Source organism: Carcharodon carcharias, chromosome 1, assembly GCF_017639515.1.
Source record: "Carcharodon carcharias isolate sCarCar2 chromosome 1, sCarCar2.pri, whole genome shotgun sequence".
NCBI lineage: Eukaryota > Metazoa > Chordata > Chondrichthyes > Lamniformes > Lamnidae > Carcharodon > Carcharodon carcharias.
In genome coordinates, this window is record NC_054467.1 from 100338381 (window position 1) to 100363570 (window position 25190).

The following is a 25190-nucleotide window of genomic DNA, read 5'->3' on the forward strand; positions in this document are numbered from 1 at the left end:
AGTGAATGAAAGTCAATGTCGGGCTGAACAGAGCATCTGTCACCAGCTTGACACAACTGTGGACAGCTGACTGGGAGACCCCACAAAGATCACTGACCCCTGGAAAGAACCAGAGGCATAGAAGTTGAGGGCAGCCGTGATCTTCAAAACCACTGGCATGGGGTGTCCATCCATACAGTTGGAGCTGATCTCAGGGCCGATCATCTGACAGATGGAGGTCACTGTCTCCCTTGAGAGACAGAGCCTCCTTCGGCACTGCACCTCAGGCATATTGAGGTAGCTACATTGCCGCCTGTAAACTCTGAAACCCTGGCGTCTTCTACGGCCCCTTCCACCTTTCACTTCCTGTTGGCCCTGCGCCCTTGTGCCTGCACCTGTCCTCCCAAAGGTGGCTCTACTGGAGGCTGGATTTGGACTCCTGGCCTCCTCCCCTTCTGGCCCTCCCTTCGCCCTCAGAGGAAGTGCCCCCCTTGGAGAGCACAGTCCCCATTCCCAGGGTAAGGGAAGGCTGTCTGAAACCTGCAAAGCCCCAAATGTTATGATTCCTCCAGAGTCCTGAACTGAAGCCTGTTATTTCTGTCACAGCAACTCTGAAGAGAATTGAAATTGTCCTGTTCACACAACCAAGTAGCAGTAAGTTTAAAAACTAAAGTACTAACAACTCGCATCAGCAATCCCACACACCCCTCTTATCCGGCCTGTGGGTGAGGTTTTTAAAAATATGGCCTACCCGCCTGCCCGCTGCGCCCGTGTGATGCACTGAAAATCACACGGGCTGTGAAAAATTGCTGTCAATTACTGCATCCAGGGCCTTAACTGGCCCTTTAATTAATGGCGGGTGCACCTTGGAACTCATAACGTCAGTCCCTCGAAAAATTGTGATAGCGCGCGGTGACGTCAGGACGCACGCCCGACATCATCGTGTGTCATTTTACGCATCGACATGTTGGGCCCGCCCCCTCACGCCAACGGCAAAACTCCACCCTATATGTATATTTACATTTCTAAACCCTGCTCTGATGAATACAACCTCCTGCTCAGATTTCTGAACTGTGTGTGAAAGGCACAATTCCAATCCCTCTGGAGTATGCAATACTTATCCCATTATTTTGCTGTAAAGATGGGAAACAGAAAGGGCTATTGAAGGACTGCAAGATATTTCCACTATTTCCTTCCTGATAAATAACTTACTACTTCCAAGCAGTCCACTATCTTCATGAGTTTATCTTCTGGTAGGTTCTTAAGCAGAGAAACACTAGAGAAATATATGAAACAGCAATCATTAAAAAGCATTCTTGTTTCCAGTGACCTTGTCAAACAATTATTACTGAATAAAGTTTGATGTTAGCCATTGAGCTAATAGTTTGATCCTGTGAGTCCTGTGTGTAACGGATCAATTTAATTGCATAAAAAATACAGTATAGCGGCAAACGTTTACAGAAATACAAAACAGGGACAAGGACAGTGCAACATGATATTTCAGGATGGGCGGGGAGGCAGAAAGGAAATGAGGCTCTTATTTCTCTGGGGAACTGTTCAGATTCTTTTCTTTGGCAAGGGGGAGTAAGTAAAGTACTTTCTATGTATCACAGATTGGGTGAGTAAGACTAGGCCTCAAACTGCTGCAGTTAGAACATTAAGTTGAATGGTTAAAAATTATTCAGATGAAATCAATAGCAGCAACAAGTTTAATGTACTGGATAAAAATGATAAACATGAAGGTTATTTCACATCTTCTCTGAATTAATGTTCCAAGTGCAGCTATTGGTTCTAAATTTTGATATGGGCTGGCCTGATCACAGCCCAAACTTCAAAGGTAGATTGTGTGAACTTCAGTGTCCTGGTCAATATTTATTTCTCAATCAACACCTAAAAACTGATTATCTGATCATTATCACATTTCCGTTAATGGAATCTTGCTGTGTGCAAATCGACTGCTATGTTTCCTACATTATGATAGTGACTGCACCTCCATCTTCATTGGTTGTATAACACTTTAGGATATCGTGAAGTCATGGAAGGTGCTATATAAATGTAACTCTTTCTTTTTCTTTTCTCCTTATATCCTCCTGCATTACATGCACAGACACAATGCCAAGAAAGACTTTACCTTCTGAGGAAGTTTCTGTACTGCTCTTGCCTGGCCTGAGTCGTTCCTCTCATAATATTGCGGAAAACGTCTTGGTCTAGTACCCAGGTTTTGACACTGCTTACAGCTTTGAGAGGATAAACATAACACAAATAATGGCACAGGTAATTACAGTCAATTTTCAATTTACTGTTCTTCTCACATCCAACAACGCTGTTGCTGTGGGTTTGTCCGAAGACTCAGTGAGATTTTCCAGTGTAGCACGTGGGACACCACTTTGACAGGTCCATTTTAATGGCCAAGCCTCATTAACATTGATGCTGAAACTGGCCAGCAGAAATGACCTTCCAGATATAGCTCACCAAGGGCTGGTTGGTGAATATCAAGCTGCTGGAGGCCATCCAGCTGTTATTTGAGGTAAGTCAATAGAGGAATTCAAGCAAGTTAAGCAAGCATGGAAAGATGGGTTGGGGTGGGGGGCCCAGTCTTTCCTTGAGGGGTTCTGGAGGAGTGCTCCTGCTCCTCTTGGCCCCACGAGAATAACTTTGAAGCTTACTTACAGAAACCTCTCCTTCTTGCACCCATGTCTGAGCAGAGTGCACATTCATATAAAATCTACTTGTGCAAATTCGGATTCAATGCAGCTCATGAACCCAGGAACTGCCTCGATGAAGTGGTAACTAAAACTAACCTTAGCTAAGAAAACCCTGATAGTATGAATTTCTATTTTCAGCTAAATCTATGGTAAAACGTAAATGGAATCATTTATTGCTACTAATAGGTTAGTACACCACAAATGCATGTAAAATGCAAGGAAGTTGTTACAGCTCCTTTAAAGCCAGGTCCACTGCAGTAACTATGCCACTGAACTATCCATGAATCAACTCTAAACGAACTTCAGATAATTTTGCAGTAATCATTTCACATATGTTTTTAATCAAACAGATCAATGTTATTACAGATTAGAATCCAACCTCAATAAACTCTGAGATTTAATTAAATCATTATTAATGAAGGCCAAGGTGTAATTTTATGATTATAATCTAATTCTGGCATCAAACGATGGCCATGAATTGATCTTGCTTTGTTGTCATGGTTTATGACATCATCTGAGCCCAAGGTTAGATTTGTGTATTTTAGTCAATAGTGATTCATTATTCTACCTTTAAAATTCTCTTGAATTGCCTCAAGAGACAGTTGTAGGAAAGGAGGTTATGGTATTATTTCTAATATGATTTCAGAATCAATCTCTTAAGTGCTTTACCTTCACATTTAAGCTTATAGTTAACAGATAAAATGGTGGTATTTATTTATCCCTCAACAACACTCACCTAATATAAATACACTATACAATGGGTGCTGCTTGCAAAATAAGTACCATAAACTAGAAAAGAGTGTTAATTGTAAGGTACATAGTCTTAAACAAAATGTTCAAACATATAATACAAAGACTGAATTGCAAAACAATTATTTTATTGCGCTTTGGGTAACGGAAGAGCTGTACCTTTCACAGAAGCTGTCCTTGTGCAGTTATATAAAATAGCAAGTTCACCAAATGCTGTCCATATACTGATAGATGTGAGAATTTTGCTATTTTGGAGGACCTCCAGTTTGCCCTCTGTCAAAAAGGACAAAAAAAAGGACATTGTAAAACAGAAAATATCCCAGTGAGAATAAGATCTAATGCAGGAAAATGCTTTCCGATGCAGCAGTTTTACCCAAGGCAATGTATCTGATCCTAAAAATGTTTTAAATTTTTAAATGATCTTAATCGTTTTACAAAAAAACTTGCATTTATATAGCCCTAACCCTCACCTTTCACACCCTCACAATGTCCCAAAAATGGTTCACAGCCAATTAAAAACTTTTGAAGCTGTGCCCACTGTCACGAAAGAGATTACAGCTTCACCAACTACCTACGGGCATATTGAGCTTTTTAAGGAGGACCTATGGTTTTTAAAGAAACACTAATAAAGACACTGATCAAACGATGGCTGATAATGTAAAGTGACCACTTTCTGGAAAATTCCTATGTGGATTATACTGACAGACCTGTTTTGAGACCATGGAATTTTGCAACTGAAGAGTTGTCAAAGCCCAATTCATACAGAGACATTTGAAAGATAGGTATGGAAAATGCAAAAGGCTGGACTTTAATCTCCTGTGTTTGAGAAGACAATGGAAACTGTTTCCGGCACCTCATCACAACGTCCAAAAACCCATCTCCTGTAGATTTACATCTCAGAACGTGTAAAAGACCTTCTAAGATGAAGAGCAAACAAAGAAAATGAGTTAAAACGGGTTGAAAAACAGCCATTGGCAGAGCAGAAGAAGAAGCAAGAAGGACATCTCCCTCTCCCTCTGTGTCTCTTGCTGGAGGCACATGTGTTTTAGCAGAGACAGACAGCAAGCAGGAAGAATCCCTGAAGAGATAACTAGGTCACTTTTACCTCTGGGAAGAAGCCAGCAAGTGTCTCCAATAGAGTACAAATTTGGCCACGTTAGCTCTACCAAAATCACCTAACTGAACCACCACAATATACCAGCATCTTCGCTTCTTGGACAAGCCAAGGACTAGTTTGTATATTCTTTTTATTTGGACTATTAACTTTCTCATTTCTGGTGTGTGTGTGTGTGTGTGTGTGTGTGTATATGTGTGTGTGTGTAGGGTGTCTTTATTACTTTCCTCAGGTTTTAGTACCTAATAAACTTGCTCTTCCTTTGACTCAAGAAAGCCTGGTTAAATTGGCTCCTTACGAAAAGTAAATGCATTTGGATTGGGAAAGGTACCCACAGGAAAAGATTTTTAAACAAACCTTTGATGCAACTAACTGAAAGGGTTAAATAAAAAGGGAAGCCAGCTCAATCCTCTTCACTCTGTCGTAACACCATTGCCTACCCGCAGCGATCTAGGTGTTGATTGGCCTGTCCGCCCTTAGGCCAACTGACGGCCTAGCTGCGAGCTTAGGGGGTTCAGAGGTGGCAGTGCGGGGAGCAGGGCAGGATGTCACTCCTCTTGGACATTCTGTGCCCAACAGGGAACCTCCTAGTGGAAAGGGCTGACCAAGCTTCCTCAACATTCCCAGCTTCCTGATCTGCTGCCCACCCTAGCAACTTGCTGGGGCCTGCCTGACTTTATCAAAATGCAGAAGCAATAGCTCAGTTGGTAGGGCTCTTACCTTTAAGTCAGAAGGCTGTGGATTCAAGCCCTATTCCTGGGACCTGATTACAAAATTCACGTTCCAAAGCAGTACTGAGGGAGCGGTGCACTGTCAGAGATTCTGGGTGGAACTCTCCCAGATTTACACTTTGTGCGGTAATGGGGGTGAAAAATGTTTTACGCACCGGCCACAATGGCAGATTTCTGTGCCATATCGTCCCCTTCCCACTGCGTCCCACCTCATTAATAATGCATTCATGGGAGATAGGCGGCATTGCTGGTGGGCGGGCTCGGATTTGCCCGCCACGCTGTGACCACAGCACTTCCTCACATCGGATGCCATATTTAAAGTGCCAGAGCGTGGTCATGTCCACAACAGACCAAGACTGCTCTAGGCGACAGATGCCCCAAAAGCAAAGAAGACAGTAGCCCCCAAATTTAATGACGCCTCTCTGGGGCGCTTGCTGGATGCATTGGGAGAGCACTGCGATGTCCTCTACACCCGCTCTGGCTGCAGAGGTTCAGCAGAGTCACCAATCTGGCCAGGAAGGTGATGACAGCAGTGGTCAGCGCAATTGGAGCACAGAGGAGGTGAGCCTTCCAGTGCAGGAAGAGGATGAATGATCTCAGTCATTCTGCCAGGGTAAGTCAACCATATCATCACTCTCAACCCTCACTCCCAAACCCATCACACATCCACAGGGATCTCACACCTCAAGGGACAACATCACTAACTCTCACTCACACCCTCACATCTCCATCAGGCTCATATCCTCTGGTGCTCGTGTCCTCATCCCGTCCGTGGCTCCACTCACCACACAAACATTCCACGCAGTGCCATGTGTCCTGCTCACACCCTCCCCAGCTGTTTACATGCAGGAGAAGCTGGCTCACAACAGCAGGGAGAGGTCCCAGGCTGGGAGTAGAGTGGCCCACTTTAGGCCTCTCACTGACTTTGAATAGTGTGCCATTGCTCTGACTGGTGAGGATGTGAACTGTGCTGTGAGGTCTGTGGCGAAAACCCAAGTCAAGACCTTGCACCTCATCATCATCCCTTCCTCAACACAACTGTGAGTGTTCTCTCTCTCTCTCTCCTGCTTTTGACTGCTGCCATGCACTAATTATCTCTACTTTGATTCACAGGGATCTCTGCCAAGTGACCGACGCCCTCAGCCAGCCAGTCATTCAGCTACATCCACGTCCTAACCTCCAGCCAAGAGGATACCTCCCACACTGAAGAGCTGGAAATAAGCAGTCTGGAAGACCCGTCACAGCGCTTATCCTCACCCTCCACCAGCACAGGGACACACACCTCGGGGGGACCTAGATCTAGAGCAGGCTCACGTTCACAATCTGGTGGTCACTGCATGTACCCGTGTCCGCAGCAGGAGAACGCAGCTTCAGTCAAGTTCCCCAGCACTCGATGGACTGCTGAGGAAGAGGCATCTGTCAAGTCTAAGTCAGATGACGAACAAATCATCGTGGAGAGTCAGCAGAAGGCGGGAGAACACCACGCAGAACTGTAGGAAACCCTCAACAGGGTGGCACACCAGTCAGAGGAATACTTCTGCCTGCTCTCTGAGGTGATGCCCACATGTGCATGTATGGCGGTCTCCATGGGAAGGATGGTGGATGCCATGGAGACCCTGGTCCAGCAGAACATGGAGATGTGTGCAGACCTGCACTCCACCATGGTAGCTATGGGTAAGTTCCTGCAGTGGCAACACGAGAGGGAAGCGGGGCGCCTCAACGTTCCTCCCAGGTGCTCCTTCCCCTCAAGGAGTCAGGCTGGGGCCCTAAGGCACCTAAGAGAGGAGGAGCGGCAGCTGGACATGCCTGGTCATCCACTCAGGAATTTCAGGATCTGTCCTCTCCCTCCAAGTCTCCTTTGCCTGTGAGTTGTGGTGACTCTGTCACCACAAAAGGAGCAGCTGGCCCAAAGGAGGACAGCTAAAGCAAGGCAGGGCCCTCAAGGCCTCGGCTCTCCAGGGGACGCAGATTGAAGTCACCAGAGGTAACAAGCCCAAGCTATCTCCACCCCTGCTGCGGATGTCAGGGCAGCACCTAGAAGAAATGGTAGACCTAGAGAAGTTAAGAAATTCTGATCGCAAGTGGTTGCACAAGTGAATACATTTGGTCACTTTATAATCTGAAAATATATTCACTTTCACTAAATAATGTGTAATGGTGTCTTTCAGCTTCATTGACAGACTCTGTGAGTCATCCCACTGCATCACCACCTCGCCCCCCCCCACCCCCCCACCCCCACCACTGAACTAGCAGTTCAGCTGCACACAGCCAGACCACTAATGATTCTGGAGGATTGAGTGTGTGTGTGTGTGTCGGGCAGGGCTTTTCAGAGCCTCGTGCAAGCATTTTCCCGCGCTAATGGAGCCTTTGTCCATCACAACTCATCTCACTGTCCAGAGTATTTTCAATGCTGCCTGCTGGGGCTCTCTTTCAGTTGTCTATCTGAGCTGACCTGCATCTCCGCCCACCCACTGATCACACTCCCATGTAGTACCTATGCCTGTCTAACACAAGGCACCGCTCACTTTCAAATTCGACAACCATGTTCGTGGTCAAGTATATTGTCAGCTCCCCCATCCTTTCCCCTCCCCTAGTCACCCATGTCCTTTCCCCCATCACTGTTGATCTCCCTGGCATCATACTCCACCTCCCCACCATCACCTACCAACCTGAACCCTTGTTGTTCCAGGATGCCCAGGTGAACATGCATGTTCCCTACCTTCCCGAGAATCCCAACCCCATCCACATTGACTTCGCCAATCTCCTTCTTCCCAGAGTCCATGTCTGCCTTCGAGTGCCCACCATCCACCCTCACCCTCCTATCCTACCGGCTCCCTCTGCGCCCTCTCATACTCACCATTCCCTCCTACCACACTCACCCTCAGTTTGCGCCCCAGGAGGCAGTCATCAACTCCACAGGCCCCTCCCCTGCACGTTCACCCCCTTGCTCCCTCTTCCATCCTTACTCCCTCCTCCCCTCGGACATCTTCTCCCCTACAAACTCCCTCCATCCCCCCAGACACGTTCTCCCCTCCAAACTCCCCCCTCCCCCGGACACCTTTCCCTCTCCGAACTCTCTCCCTTACAATTTCCTCTCCCCTTACAAGCACCTCCTCACTTGCTGCGTTCTCTCTGTTACACCCTCCTCCCCCATACTCCTTCCTCCCCCCTCCCAACCTCACCCCCCCATCCACCCCCACCCCCTGACAGCATTCCTCTCTTAACCACACCCCTCTGGTACACCTTCCTCTCCCACTCACAGCCGGACCTTCCTCTCTGAACTCCCCCCCCCACAAATGATCATCCATGGCCAAGTCCGTGATGTTCTGAAGCAGGCCTGAGACATCAACTGAGACCTCCCACCTTCCATGAGCTGCATCATGAGGAGCCATGCCCATTAGACCCACCCAGCACGTGATGCACATATTCCTCCAGGGCCTGGTTGTTGGGCTCCAACATTTTTTTCTCCTCGGATGCCTGTGATCTGAGCAAGGCCCTAACGTTAAGTCCCGACTTCTGCACGCCACTCTTGTCCAGACCTGTTTTGGGCTGGCATGTTTTCCTGCCAGTGTAATGATAATAATGAACTGGGGGAATGATTCCAGTCGGGCCTTACTTTGCATCCCATTACCGGGATATTGTGTTCATGCCAGTCTCCAGCAGGATTCGTGTTCCACCATGGCGGACTCAACTGGATGATCCCGCTGCGCTTGCACACCTGCGGGAAACCAATTTCTGCCCCTAACACCGAATTGTGCCCACCCCCCCACCCGCCATGACACCCACCGCCAATGGGGGCCGGATGATTCTGTCCCTTTGTCTTTCAGATGAGGTATTAAACTAAGATCTTATCTGCTCTCCCAGGTGGATATAAAAGATACCAGGACACTATCATGCAGAAGAGCAGGGGGAGTTCTCCTATTGTCCTAGTCAATAATTATCCTGCAACCAACATACAAAAACAGATGATATCGGCACTTATTTCATTTCTGTTTATGAGAGTTTGCTGTTTACAAATGACTATCAGGTTTGCTATATTACCACAGTGGCTATATTGCAACAAAAGCTACTTCATTCATTGTAAAGCATTTTGGAGGCATCCTGCGAAAGGCATTATATAAATGCAAGTCTTTTTTTTAGATTTTATAAATTTTCAACAGAAAAAGAGCTCATAAGTTCTTCACCCGGATACTCCTGACTTTAATTTTACATGATTGTTAAATTTTAGCTTGTTGAAAACAGATACTGTGGAATAATAACTCTATTCACCATGTGCAGTAAAGAGACTTGCTTATAATTTTGCTAGGAGCACCAACCAGATGAGAGCCTCAGATATTTAGGGGAGGTTTTCCTTGCTCCTGCCTTGCAGAAATGGGACAGCAGTGCAGCAAAAATGACAGGAAGTGGCTCACTGCCTGGGCCTGCTGTCACTGTGAATGTCTAATACTCCCATGGGTCTACCTGCCTGAGGCAAGTGGTCAATTCTTTAATGTGCAAATCATGATCCTATGACGCACTCAAGACTCCAATTAGCATTTTAGGAAAGCACTGGGTGAGGCATGTGCAGATGAAGGAGCTCAAAGGTAAGATGTACTGATTTTGTAGGTCTACGAGGAACAGGGGTACTTTCCCAGACCCCACAAACCAGCCTTGGACACTGCCACACTAGTTTTCCCCTCTAGCTCACTTTTCTTGAGAACAGGCAACATCCCCATACCCCACCTGTCCCAGCTCCACAGGCCTACCTTCTTCTTGCTTGGTGGCTGACTGAGCAGGTTGATAATTCGGTGGCTACGTGTCAGCAGCCTATTCAGAGTGCTCATTTTTACCTGCAGCTTGCCGAATGAGCATTAACAAGTCCTGCCTTTCAAAATGGACTCTCTCTGGGACTAACGGATGCTCTGCTGATTGGGTGCCCAAAGTCTGCCCCCATATGATGTTACAATGTACAATGACTAGAGCAATTCCTCCCCCACTGTAACTTCAAGAGTAAATTCAAAAATTTTACAAAATTCCAAAATGGAGAGTACCTGCCAACACAAAAAGATGGTTGCCTGGTTCCCCTTGCTTAATAATATAGTCACCGTGTTGATAGTTTTTCTCATACATACACTCCACCATGTCTCTGACATGCTGCGTCTCCAGTCGCTTCAGAAACTGATTCTTGTTGAGGGCCTCTGTTATAAGCTTCTTCACTCTGTCATGGAAACAATACAGCCTATTACATCAGAAAGTGTCCTTTACTGAACATAACTTATCCTATTATTTTTATCCAAAAAACAAACTATCATTTAAGTTAAACATGGAGCTCAGAGGCTGAAGGCAGCAGGTAAGCAGTTGCATCAGCTGTCATCATTACTTCAACAACAACATCAACCCATTCATATCGCATATTCAATATGGATCTAAAATGGGCAAAATGAGGGTCACCTTCAAGGACCAATGTCCTGTGCCCTAAAGATATCTAAAAGACATCTGACCTGACATTGCATTACGCCATTTTTCAGGCATCCCAGGCAGCCACCTAAAACAGGCTTTAGAACTCTTACATATGTAAATATGAAATGTTTCTTTTCAGTCTCCCCACTGTCCCCTCAGAATTAGATTGTGTCCTGATAAGTAAGCACTGGGCCTGCCTTTTTTCCATAGTCTGAGATCATCACCTGCTTTAATTATGTGCTTAACTCTCTCTTATTAAAAATAAAGACTTTTTTTAAAAAAAGATGCAAGTAGAATAATCAAACGCACGGGTCATAAACAATTTAAGCAAACTCTGCCACTTACCAAAATAAATACCTTCCTCAAAGTCTCCCCAACCCTTTTCAAACCTCCGCTTTGTCCTCTCCCCAGGTGTCGTGTGCCTTTTCACCTTTCCTAATCCCCCGAAACAGCTTCACCCCTCTCCTGGCTCCCTGGCTCCTGCTCACTCCCTGGGCAGCCTTGTCCCTCTCCCTCTCACCAATTCTTATCTCCCTTTCCTCCCACAAAAGCTGGACCTCAAATTTTGGAAATTTTATTAGGTGAAATCGAGAACTTGTTTGTATTACATGGGTCTGTGCGTGAGCGAGAGAGAATAACGACAATGTTCTGGTTCCACCCATATTGTAGCCTTCACTTAGTGTTCTATAAATGTGAGAAAGTAAGAGACAGATGGAGAGAGGGAGAGGGAAGTGAGGGGAGAATGTGTGTTTCTTTCTTCTGACATTATACAATTATCAGAAACACATTGGTTGACTTTTGCCACTGATTACCTCACCTGTATTTGGTAGAAAAGTTAACAGCCTTTGATTTACATCTATGAGACAGATTTTAATTTATAATGCTAATAATTAAGGGAGAATGATACATTCACACATATGTAAGCCATTTGGACTGGCAATCAGAAGCACAGTTTCAAATTTTGCAGATATGACTCCAAATTGGGTGTATAGTTTATACACCAGAGGGTAGCAATAAAATACAGGAAAACTTTAATAAACTTGCATAATTGGTCAATGAATTTCAATATAGTGTGAGGTGGTAGATTTTGGTGGGAAGAATAAGGAGGCCACATTGGAAAATAGCTGTGCAAATGGAGGAGCAGGGAGATCTGTGGAGCCTGCATGCCATCCTAAATTGGATGGGTCCTGGATGCAGCCTCATAATAGACCGCCTCCTCCAAAATTTCCCTTGGGATCCAGTGGCTGGCATTTCTGGTTTCCCAACCCATCTTTCACCCCAATGGCAGGATCAGGACCAGTGAATGAAAATCCAGCCCTATGTATTAGCAAGAAAGGAAATATACAAATAGAGAGAAAGCCAGGCTGTCAGTCTCATTCTTCATTCTAATGTGATTTATTAGAAGCTAATCCAATAGAAAGGTTGGTAGAAACCGTTTGAGGGTAAGGGGTCTTTGGCATCTTGCCATCTGCCCTTGGGGAATTGAGTGAGGGGTGTGGTTAGAACAGGAATGAGTAGGGACATACAATAAGAGTTGGGGTTTGGTGAGAGAGCGAGTTACTGGGAGGGGACATGAAGGATGGTGCTGAGTACATTTTCCTCATAACCCCCAATCAATGCAGACTGCAGCAGCTGATATTTCCTCCCCCTGGCATATGCCATGTCCCCCAACCACATTCACTCAAAAGGAAAAAACACAGACAGAAAGAAACAGAAGAGGATAGAAGGGGAAACAAAAATTTAGTTGAGAAGCAGAAGAAAAGAGAAAGAGACAGACCAATGCAGGGCAGAGAGAGAGAGAAGAACCTGTGTCACAGGAAACAGAAAGTAATGGTTAATGAATGTTTTTTGTGCTGGAGAAATGTGTGTAGTAGAGTTCCCCAGGGATTGGTATTGGGGCCCTTGCTCTTTCTGAAATATATTAATGACCTAAACCTTGGTGTACAGGGCACAATTTCAAAATTTGCGGATGATACCAAACTTGGAGGCATTGTAACCTGTGAGGAGGATACTGTAGAACTTCAAAAGGACACAGACAGGTTGGTGGAATGGGTAGAACAATAGCAGATGAAATTTAATGCCGAGAAGTGTGAAGTGATCCATTTTAGTGGGAAGAATATAGAGACCATGTGAAGTAAAGGGTACAATTCTAAAGGGGATGGGTGAATATGTGCAGAAATCATCGTAGTTGGCAGGACAGGTTGAGATAGTGCTTAATAAAGCGAACAGCATCCTAGGCTTTATTAATAGGGACATTGGCCAGGAATTTCCCCCCATCGGGGGGGTTGTGCGGGAGCGAGCAGGCGCGAATGCGATCGATGCCTCCGATCGGGGACGTGCCGCCATTTTACGTGAGCGGGCAAATTAAGGCCTGCCCAGCGTGACACTCGCCTGGAAACGCTGAGCGCTCCCTGTGCGGGCTGGTGGGGCGGATTCCCTGAGACCTTCCCTGTGTTCTTTCGCGCATGCACGTGAAAGAGCGCAGAGATCTCCCTGAGGCACAGAGGTCCCTCAGGGAGATTTGTTTCAGTGCTAGAGTTTGAAATAAATGTTTTTAACACTTTTAAAACATGTGCCCTCATGTGACACTATCACATGAGCTGGGACATGTCAAAGAATAAATGTATAAATTTTTATTAGATTTTAAAACATTTCATGAAACCTCATCCCGCCCGTGAATATGGTTTCATGAAAAATGCGAAGGCCGCCTGGGCTCTTCGCCTGCCACCAACCTTAAGATTGGACGGGCATCTCATTAAATTGAATTAATTAGGTTTTAAATGGCCTTAATAGGCCTTTGACAATTTGGTCGGTGTGCCCACTGAACTGAAAATCTAAATGAGGCGTGGTGACGTAAGGACGCCTGCCCGACATCACCGTGCGTCGTTTTACGTGTCAGCGAGCATACCTCGCCCCTGCTCGCCAACAGGAAAATTTTTCCTATTGAGTATAAAAGCAAGGAAATTATGTGAACTGGAATATTGCGTCCAGTTCGGGGTTCCACGCTTTAGGAAAGATGTGGATGTGTTAGAGAGAGTACAGAAAAGATTCACGAGAATTGACCCAGGGATAAGAAACTTCAGTTATATAGATAGATTGGAGAAGTTGGGACTGTTTTCCTTGGTGAAGGGAAGGTTAAGAGGAAATTTGATAGAAGTATTCAAAATCATGATGGGTCTGGGCAGAGTAGATTGGGAAAAAATGATTCCATCGATAGAAGGATCAAGAACAACAGGACACAGTTTTAAGGTAAATGGCAAAAGAAGCAATGGCGATGTGGGGAAAAGCTTATTCATGCTGCAGATTGTTAGGACCTGGAATTCACTGCCTGTCAGTTTCAAGGAGGCAGATTCAATCAACGCATACAAGGGGAAACTGAAAAGGAGAAATGTGCAGAGCGTGACAATCGGTAAATTTCTCCTACAGAGAGCAAGCGTAGACATGACTGGCCAAATGGCCACCTTCTGTGCTCTAACAATTCTATGATATTCTGCAAAACTGTGTGTGACTCTGTGAGAGATCAACTAGTAATATATTTAAAACCCACATCTGCACACACTTCGCATTATTTTTTCCAATATGATTGTGTCAACTTTTGTCCATTTCAATTATTATATTCACATTTATAGAAACTGTTGAAGTCATGGGACAATTATACCCTTCTACCAGTACTGACAAAGTAGTGCTTCAATTTTATATCACCCAACTCTTCAGCCTATACTGTATAGAAACTCAAATATTCAAATAAATTTGACTTTGAAAATCAAAGTATATAAAACTAAAGACTGAATACATGGTTTTAAAATGGGTACAGATTATGTATTAAATTCAGTACATACATGGCCCATTTCATTGAAAAGTCATATGTAATCCATTTGTTATTGAAAATACCACCATAAAAATACCCAATTTCCATAGGCCTTGGTTGTGACTGCACTAGCTAGTGTTCTGACAGATTTTCCATACCAGAGATAACACACCTTCCTTGTCAAGTCACACTTTATAGTCACAAGGTGCTCATTTATAATTTCCCCATAAATCATTGAAAATGCTTTCTGCCAGTGACTAAAATTAAAAATGTTTAACCAAAATTGGAATGCTAAACAGTAGCATATTCTACACCAACAAGATTATATTGGTGATTAGGATGATGTGTCTCCCCTGAAATGTTAAACGGTCTTCACTTTTACTCATTGGCCTGCTGCACATCTTCAGCATTTTGCACATTAAGTTATACTTTTACAAATGCTCACCCACTATATCTCACAAAACTATTCCCTACAAATAATATTAAACGTACTAATTTGTAGTTTCTTGGACTCTCTCTTGTTCTTCTTGTTTTTTTTAAAGCCAATTTTCTCTCCCCTCCCCCTCCTTTCCTCTTGTTTCACCTTTTTGTAACGGAGCTATATTAACCACTTTTTAAATGACCAGGCCTGGTACTTCATATATTTTAAGAGCATGGAACATTTGTGTTATATCTATTGTTATTTGCATCCTGTCTAGCAGAATATTGATAAAAGTATTAGCAGTCTGGAAATCTATGTCCTTAGCGTGGGCTGATGTCACAGTCTAGGCTACCATCTGTTAGGGCTAGATTGCTCTTCATAGTCATATGCTAACGTCACGTAGGCATTGTTCCTTGACCATTTTATTAGGTTAATTTATACATATCCCTGTACTGATAATAAATAAAAAGGAACAATTAAAAAAGCACTCAAAATTGAAATAATATGGGATTTTCAGCGGTTCCCAAATGCCCTTTGTCCTCGATTTAATATGTATTTATCAGAATAGAATCTCACAATAATAAATGAATGAACAAGGATGTAATTAAATTAGGTAAACATTACCCTCAATAATCAGAGATTATGAAAATCTGCTGCTTAATAAACTGCAACACATATTGAGGGCCTAAATTATTTCATAATTCCTGAATACATTTGGAGATACTGTTTAAAGTCAAAAAATGCTTAACCGAATGTTAACATTTTGCAATAGCATTTTTTTATACCTACTACCTGGAAATTGTTTTTTGTCAAATGGATGCAGCACAACATGTGCACAGCCGATGACAGGTTCAGAACATACCGGCAGTAATGCTACTGAATCAGATATTAAGATTAGGGTTAAATTATGTTCTTAACACTCCCAGCGCATGCAGGAGTCAGAGATAAAATCTCACCCTATTGTTTTCAATGGTCAGTCACAAGGGAGCATTAACAAGGGCCCAGCTGAATATTTTCCAGTACTATCTATTTGTACTTCAGATTTCTAGCAGCTGAAGTATTTTGCTTTTATCACTTTATTTAAATGGCTTTTTGACATTCCTCCTTTTGGGGCTCAGATCACAATCCTGGCCTGGGCCCTGCCAATGAGGTTGAACAGGATGCCAAAGTTGCAAAGAAGCTTTTTAAACTGGAGTGAGAGGTCAGGGACGGAAATGGAGTCAATGTTTAGAGGCACAAAGTTTGTGATCAGCATAAAAATCCATGACTTTAGTTCTATGAATCTGGGAATGATGATGTCTGGAAAGTGTTCCAGGGCTATTCTGGGAATTCTACCTAGCGTCCCCCTGCTGAGTGCAGACATGTGTTCCCTTGTGGGCCTCTTAAAGCCTCCAGAGTTACAAAGCAAATGCTACCCTATATTTCAAATTAAGTTCTTTTTCTGCTTCAACCCTCAAACTTGGGATTATCCCCTCACTATGGCAGTGCATTGCTTTGTGTCTCTGACCCAAAGCAGCACATAACGGGATAGGTGCTTGTTCCATCTCCAAGGTGTGGGCCACTAGCTCCATGTATGTAAACTACCTTGACCCTGCAGTTGGGGGTGGGGTCAACAGCCTAGTAAATCTCCAAATGGGAATCTGGGCTGCACAATTTCAGGTCCTTGATTTTGGATAGATAGCCTGTTACTGCTGTACGATTGACTGAAATGGTGCAGAGTTAGCACTGGATATCATCAGCATACCATACTACATGCCTGCAGATACTGTCACCAAGAGGTAGCACGTGGATCAGGAAAAAGAGGCCAAGTATAATCTTTTGGAGGCCCTCCTGATATGACAGTTCAAAGAAGTGAATCAAGGACCAGAGATATGCTCAGATAGATATTACTGCAGTTATATATAGGCAATCCTTGTTGCACATCAGAGAGATACTGGAGGAGTACAGTATGAACAATTACTGCAAGAGGTTTGAGGAGGATAAGGGTACGTAGGGTGCTGCAGTGGTAATGCTACAGGACTAATAATCCAGAAAATTTGAGTTCAAACCCGACTATGGCAGGTTGAGAATTTTAATTCAGTTTAAAAAACATTTCAATAAAAAGCTGCAATCAGTAAAAAAGTGACCATGAATCTCTCATATTGATGTAAAAACACAACTGTGATCTTTCCTTGGTCTGGCCTATATGTGACCCCAGTCCAATGCCAACAAGAACTTCTGAGTTGGCCTAGAAATCAGTGCAGTTGTGTAAAACTGCTACAAAGTCACACAGAATGCAACAGTTCAAGAGGGTGGACCACCACAACTTTCCCAGGGCAATTTGGATGGGCAATAAATTAATGCTGTCATTGCCAGTGAAACCCACATCCTAAGAATGAATACACAAACAGGAGGGATAGTGGCTAAGGTCACACAAGCTGTCATTCATGAAGCTAAGGCAAGGCCTTATCCATCTGTCCCTTTAGGTCACATGCACTTTTTGAAGAACAGGGATACATTTTCCTTTGTTGTGCTTGACTGTAAATAATTTAAATGGGCAGAAAATCCAGCAGGCTGTGTTGCGGGTGTTCACTCCTCCCTAATCAATTTCTCTCTATACATGCCACTCAGGGGAATATTTATCTCCAAGTTTAAAGAAGGAAATCTATCCCAAAATATTAAACCTGATTTACACACAAATAATAACACAGGGAGTATACTTTTTTACGATGCACAAGCAGCACACAAGGTTTTTTTGGCTCTTATTATGAAAGGTTTCTTAGCATAAATGCTCAATTTGTGCATGTGGTAACTCTAATGCAGTGAATAATTTCAAACAGTTTTGCTATTAATGTCACAATCATTGGCCCATATCTCCTGATCAGCATTGGAACCACTGTGTCTGACGCTAACCAGACAGAAAGCTGTCCAATTATCACATACACTTTTTCTTGATGGCGGGGTTGGGGTGAGGTGGTAGTCAGGTCTGGTCCGGGTTGAGGGAGGGGTAGTTGGGTGCTTCTCAATCACTCTGTGATACTGATTCTTCTATAATCACCTGTTTACACATATGTGGTATGATCAAAATATTAATAAACAAAAAGACTTCATGACTTTGATATGCGCTTGTCACATTGAAAAAAGTAATGCAAAGCAACTGTGAAAGGCGGGTCATTACCCTGAATCTTTTCGAACCCTGGTTCTTTCCAAAGAGAACTCTGGCAGTTTGTTGGAATCATACGTCCTAGTACTAGGTTCTGCAGAAACACCCTCCTTAGCACCTCGCCTTCTGTTCTCAATTTCTTTGAACAAACCAGCGCACTGATTCATAATTCTGTTAGCAGATCTAAGCGGTGATGGTGACAACTGAAGAGGGGCTCCACACTGAGTTTTAACTACATCTTGTAGTTTGTTCAGCTGAATGCATTTGGCTTGTAAGTCCATCGTGATTTCAGCAATCGTCCGGGTCTGCCTTATAACCTGGCTTTCCAGCTCTTGTATCCTGCAGTCCTTCTCATGCAATCGGTCATCTTTGCTTTTATTCTCCAGTTCAAGTTCCAGTAATCTGTTTTGCAGGATTTCTGCTGTGGCTTTAACATTTGCACTGGTCCCAGAGTCTCTCCAAAGCTCTGAGTTGTTCCTGTTGAAAGAAACATTCACTACGTCGCTCTCCATCTCTCTTGGTTGCTTGGATTTCACTAAGCCATTTCCCATTGTGCCTGGGGATCTGCAAACACACACACAAAAAGTCTCATGAGCTTTAAATCAGTGCAATCTCAATGCCTGAACCAGTACATGTAGAGAGGACAATAAATGACTCATATCGATCTTATTGGTTTGCCCTTGACATGGTAATAAGTCAGTTGATTGTAACTTAATGCATGTGGCTTTATCACAAAGCATCAACCATTTCCATTGAGTACACAAACTGACCTGAAATTGCATAACATAAACCACTTCTCTATTTTTCGTGATGGCACAAGAATTGAGAAATGCATTGATTGCCCAGCTTCACTCAAAGAAAATTGATCTGCTAACATGCTAAAGGGACAGTTGTGATTTCATATTATTTAGTTATTGATAGAAATTCTATGCTTCAGAACCATTTACAAAATACTAGCTTAGTGCCCCAGCTTAAGTCACCTCATATATGTGGACCTCATAAAAGAGTAGCTACTATTCTGTTCTTTGCTTTTACCAGTTCCCTACTTCTTCCACAATCAGTTCATCAGTCAAAATCTCAACAAGTCCCAGTGAGTCAGTGAGTACTTTTTAAGCAATTTTGCATGGAAAAATCTGATTGTTACGTATTTCAGCTTATAGCATCTTTGATTTTGCTACCTCTTTTTTGGTTATGGACACGGTGATCAATAATGGGTAGATATTACTGAAAAGCTCCTTCAAATTGACTCCTGAGCCTCAATTTTAGTCTTCAGCAAAATCAGTGCAAAGCCAACTAAGAGCACACAGAGCTGAATCTACATAGTCTAGTAGGGTTCAATCATCCGAATAATTAGCATAAGCTCCTCGCACAGTGTTGGCTTTGTCGTACCATCAAGTGTAAGAGGACAGGCAGAGACAATCAGGCCAGCAACTCAAATTTAAAGGGATATGGCTCCTGAATGGTAGGTAAGTGGCTACAAATGTCGACAAATATTGTTATAATGGTCCAAGATAGATCTGTAATATTTGTCAGTCTTTGTGAAGACAGCTGTGTGGGTAAAGATGTGCCAAGCAAAAGTTAATTGAAAATCACCGAGAAGAAAAACGATGGTGTAGTGCAGCACCCAATTCCCTCCTTATTGCTTGTAAAGTGGATGTGATGCTGCATGAGGCAGGTGCAAGAGGGTTGCCCCAGAGAACAGAGCAGGAGGGCACTGTGTTTATCAGAAGATTGGGAGTGTGTTGAACAGTCTGTGCAGTCAGTACATGGGTGTAACAAAGCTGCTTCACACTCCCGCGAGCCTTGCTGGCCAGGAAAGACCTATACCCCTATAAATTGACATCCCATTTTCATGGGGAAGTTGTAAGATTTCTCTCTTGCAAACAAGCCTCTGGCGATTGCTTGGTGCATCTGTCAAACAGCTAAATGCCTGATCTGGTATATTTCAATTGGCTGGCTTGCAAGAATCAAGTGAAGCAAAACTTTAATGCAGTAGCCGCCTTTGTGTCCACAGAAGAGCTGTCCCTGTGGGGCAAGTCATCTGCCGGCCTGCTTCTAAGGGATCATGCAGCCATTGGGCAGCGCAGACTCAATGGACAGAGAGGCCTCCTTCTTTGCCTTACTATTTTGTAACAACTGGTATATTTCCCTTTGTTATCCTACTAATAATTTTGTTATTGTTACATGTAATTGCTATTCCAACAAATGAAACCTCTAAATATAAGCTGACTTTTGAGATTGCATCATTCAGTGCCAACTGAATTTCCTTAATCTACAGAAACCTCAATCAAAAAAAAGAGGGGAAAGAACTGTTCACCTTACAGTGCTACGCTGACTCCCTAGGGGTAGACACTGCCACAGTCCACGATCTGTGTAGCCCATGTTGTTTTTTCCAAAGATATCAATGGAGAAACCCAGGCAGGTTGCACAGGTAGCAGCCCACAGTGCTACCAGGACTGGGGAATGTACATAAATCTATGTATCACTGCTTGAAGTGGCACAACATGAAATAATCTTTCTCCCATAATGCTCAGCAGGAGCTGCAGCTCCCTGAAACATAAAAGTGAGTATGCAATAGCACGTCTGTAAATAACTTCCCTCACTCGGCAGGTGATCACTTTATGTCGAAACTGACCTTTGCTGTTGACTCAGTTTCTGTTCAAAATTTTAGAGGTCCCTACTTTCAATACTCTCCATCCGAACAAACAAAGTCTACAGGTAAAACTTTCAACAATACAAAGAGAAATCAATAGCGGTGTGAAATATTAGGTTTAAGGCCAACCTGGTTCACCATTTCCTTACAAATTCTTCCACAAAGAATTGTGGGTCAACGCGTCTGGATTCAGAATACATCACAAACCAAAAAAGCAAAGATCAAGTGATTTATAACCATAGTCCTCACCCTTAAAATGAGTTTAGTACCTACTGTTCCCAGACATTGAAAGGCAGTAATAAAAGCAAAAAACTGCAGATGCTGGAAATCTGAAATAAAAACAGAAAATGGTGGAAAAACTCAGCAGGTCTGGCGACATCTGTGGAGAGAGAGCCAGAGTTAACTTTTCAAGTTGAATATGACTCTTTGTCAGGAGAAAAAGAGTCAAATTTGACTCAAAACATTTGTGCTGTTTCGCCCTCCACAGATGCTGCCAGACCTGTTGTGTTTCTCCAGCACTTTCTGTTTTCATTTAAAGGCAATTCCTGACTTTTCCAGATCCCAGTGGATAAAAGCAACATTTAGAGTACTGTTAAGCTTATTGGTCAAAAAGATTTCAGATTCTTCCTGTTCTGATCTCAACCAGGACAACACTGAGGGTGTTAGTATTAGTGTTATTAAAATTGATTGTGAGGCGCTCCGAATGTGGACAGTGGCTCCTCAGCCCCTCTGTCAGTGATACCAGCTCCAGCAGCTGTGACAGCAGAAGATACTCCTAAACCTTTGCACAAGGGCATCAGCGTACCAGGGCCCTCCAGGCCTCAAGCAGACAAAGTGTGGCTGCCAAGGTCATTCCAAGCCACGGGGCTGCTTGAACAACAGCCTTCCTCTACCTATGCTGTAAGTGGAGGGGTTGCATCTCATATGAGCACATGTAAAAACATTAATAAAAGCAATTAGAATACTAGATGTACTTGTGCTTCACGAGTGTTTAAACTTTTCATGTTAAGCCTTGATACAATGGTACCACTCAATAAAAGTCACATTTACTGTAGTTAGTTGTCCATGCATTCCTCATTGCCTTGTCAGATACCAGAAACCCCCTTGCTTCCTCAGTGGGCTGCTAGTGCTGGGGCAGGCTACATTTGGTCAGCTCCTCAGCTATGACAGTGCACATGGCGAACCTTGGTGCTGGGTGATGGACTCGAGATGAATGAGGTAACAGCCAGTCCACATTAAGGTAAGTTTTTATAGAATTCATGTTGAAAAGGGATCAGAGTCACACAAAATGGATACGTATGAGATTGTCCCAAGCCTCCCTTGCTCGTCTCTCATTTCTTCTTACGTCTGGTGAAAGGGGTTCCTCATCCTGTGCCACCTGTTTAGCAGCTTCCTCCATATCCTCCTCATTGGAGAAGGAGTGGAAATCAATGTTGTCCTCATTATTCAAGGCCTCCACCCTGTGCATGGCTAGAGCATAGGATGCCACCACAACACTAGAGGCTCTTGCTGGGGCAAAGTGAAGGGCTCCACTGGTCTAGGCACCTGAATCTCATCTTCAGTGGCCCGATGGCTTGCTCAATGTTTGTTCGGGTGGAGTCCTGACAGATTTTGTACCTCTTCACTGCTGCAGTGTAAGGGCTCATCACAGGCGTGAGCAGCTATGGCTTCAATGGGTAGCCCTTGCCCCCAGAGTCCATCCCATCCATTCCTTTAGGCACATGGGCTGTGGGCTGAAAATATTACAACACCTTGGACTGCTAAAGCATAGAGATGTCGTGGCTGCTTCCTGGAAACTGGACAAAAACTTGAAAAATCTACTTTCAGTGGTTGACATCGTTGGACATTGATAGCCCTTCCTGTTGAAGAAGGCTGCTGGCTGGTCTGTGGGAGCCTTGATGGCTACGTGTGTGCAGTTAATGATGCCGTGCACCTGAGGGGAATCCAGCAATAGCCCCAAACCCAAGGGCCCTCTTCCTCTGACTGTTCGGGTTATCTCCGATAGTGCACCGGCTTCTTGAACAGGATTTTGGTCACCTACTTGATGCAGTGGTGAGCCACAGCCTAGGAGACCCTGGACATGCCCCCACTGGATTCCTGAAAAGATCTGGATGTGTAAAAGTTGAGAGTTGTTGTGATCTTCAGGGCCACTGGCATTGAGTGTCCACCAAACCCCATGGGTCTCAGCTCTACTGCAGCTTGATGCATAAGTTGGTGATAGCCTCCCTTGACAGCTGTAGTTTGCCCTGACACTGCCGCTCAGACATCTGCAGATAGTTTGAGCTATATCAGGTTGCTGCCTCCCATGGACAGCCCCTTCTTTGGCTGGCAGGCTATCTCTCAGAACCTTTCCTTTGCTTATCCCTTTTGAACACTTGCCACTGCCCCTCTGCATCCCTTGCAGAAGACCCCCCTCTTCTGCCATTGGTTATGTCAGCCTTGCATGCCCACCACCCATTGCAGCTCCCATTGTTAGAAGCTTTCCACCCCCAGCCAGCAATACTTCCCCTCCCCACTCTTCTCCTTCAAGCCAACGTAACTTTTCAAAATGGCTGGCTGCCAGAGGCAGCACTGTGGCCATGACTCCTGCCTGTAAAATTTCATTCATTTGCATGGAAATTCAGATTAATTACCTTCTAAGCAGGTTCCATTGATGTCTCACTGTGCCATACTAGCAAGTCTGTCCTCCATCTTTCCTGCCACTCAGAAGATTCCGAAGCGGTATCACTGTGTGGGGTTTCCATGCAAGTGCACCCCCTCTTGAGTTTGCTCTCCACCCACTGCCTCCTACCCTGCTCTTTCAGGCCTTGTAAAATTCCAGCCACAATATGCAAAGCTCACTTGTTATGGACAGGGAGAGATGTGGGATGATTTCCCCCCTTTTCTCACCTCCCAGCTGACTTCACTGGGACCTGCAAGGATTCTTTTGATGCAGGCCCCAAGCAGCTCCAGTGAACAGAAGTGGCAACACAATTTACAAGACCAGGGAAGTGTGCGTTTCTTTCTTCTGATTTCTACGGGCCAGCACTTTCCGATGCTAGTTGGAGGTTACGGCCCTGTATCAACTCATTGGGAAGAATTCAAAAGCAAGTTTCTACTGGCACAGCATAGACATGTCCCCACAAAAAAAGGGCAGTACTGCCAAATCTAGAGCTCGGTTATCCGGAAGCATACAGGGTAAGATAAAGCAGAAAAAGAAAGCTCATGGCAGTCACAAAAGACATAATACCGTAGAAAGCCTGGAGGAGTATAGAAACTACAGGGTTGAAGTAAAAATGGAAATTAGGAAAGCAAAGAGAGGATACAAAAAAATATTGGCAGGTAGGATCAAAGGAAATGCTAAAATGTTTTACCAGCACATTAAGAGCAAGGGAATAACTAAGGGAAAGGTGGGGTCTATCAGAGACATACATGGTTATGGTGGGTTGATACAGAAGATGTGGGCAGGGTTCTCAATTAATATTTTGTCTCTGTCCTCACTAAGGAGAGGGATGATGCAGACATTCTAGTTAAAGAGGAGAAGTGGGAATATTAGATACAATAAGCATAGTGAGAGAGGAAGAACTGGAGGGACTGGCGTCCTTGAAGGTAGATAAATCACCAGGGCCAGATGGATTGTACCCCAGGCTATTGAACAAAGCCAGGGAAGAAATAGACGATGCTTTGAGGGTCATTTTCCCATCCTGACTAGATACAGGCAAGGTCCCAGAAGATTGGAGTTCTGCGAACATTGTACCATTATTTAAAAAGTGTGCGAGCGATAAGCCAGAAATTTATAGGCCGGTCAGTCTGACTTTGGTCGTGGGCAAATTATTGGAATCAATTCTCAGAGATAGGATAAATTGTCACTTAGAAAGGCACAGATTGATCAGAGATAGTCAGCATGGTTTTCTTAGGGGAAGATTGTGTCTTGTTAACTTAATAGAATTTTTTGAGGAAGTAACAAAGAGGATTGATGAGGGTAGCGCTGTGGATGTTGTCTACATGGATCTCAAGCAGGCATTTGACAAGGTCCCACATGACAGACTGGTCAGTAAAGTAAGATCTCATGGGGCTACAGGAGAAGGTGGCAGGTTGGATCCAAAATTGGCTCAGTGACAGAAAACAAAGGGTAATGGTTGATGGATGCTTTTGCGAATGGAAAACGGTTTTTAGTGGTGTTCCACAGGGCTCAGTGTTGGGGCCCTTGCTTTTGCCGTATATATTAATGATTTACACTTAAATGGGGAGGCATGATTGGGAAATTTGCAGTTGACACAAAAAATGGCCATGTAGATGACAATGAAGAGGATAGCTGTCGACTCCAGAATGAGATCAATGCTTTGGTTGAGTGGGCAGAGAAGTGGCAAATGGAATTCAATTCGAAAAAGTATGATGTAATGCATATGGAGAGGGCAAACAAAGCAAGGGAATGCTCACTAAATGGGGAATTATTGAGAAGGGTTGAG

The 25190-nt window shown here is 44.1% G+C and overlaps 1 protein-coding gene across 5 annotated transcripts in view; it reads right to left on the minus strand.

The window, feature by feature from the left end:
- Positions 1-25190, minus strand: part of prkg2 (protein kinase cGMP-dependent 2) — a 128624-nt gene that overhangs the window by 98083 nt on the left and 5351 nt on the right. For 3 of the 5 annotated variants that reach the window (XM_041189086.1, XM_041189062.1, XM_041189070.1), the window contains exons 2-6: positions 18105-18653; positions 10310-10476; positions 3594-3707; positions 2111-2216; positions 1192-1255 (exon numbers count right to left, since the gene is read on the minus strand). In XM_041189086.1, the coding sequence (XP_041045020.1) occupies positions 1192-1255; positions 2111-2216; positions 3594-3707; positions 10310-10476; positions 18105-18640 (987 nt within the window). In that variant the 5' untranslated portion in view covers positions 18641-18653. Of the gene's footprint in view, positions 1-1191; positions 1256-2110; positions 2217-3593; positions 3708-10309; positions 10477-18104; positions 18654-25190 lie in introns of those variants that run through there. The other 2 variants (XM_041189078.1, XM_041189093.1) reach the window with 2 other exon arrangements.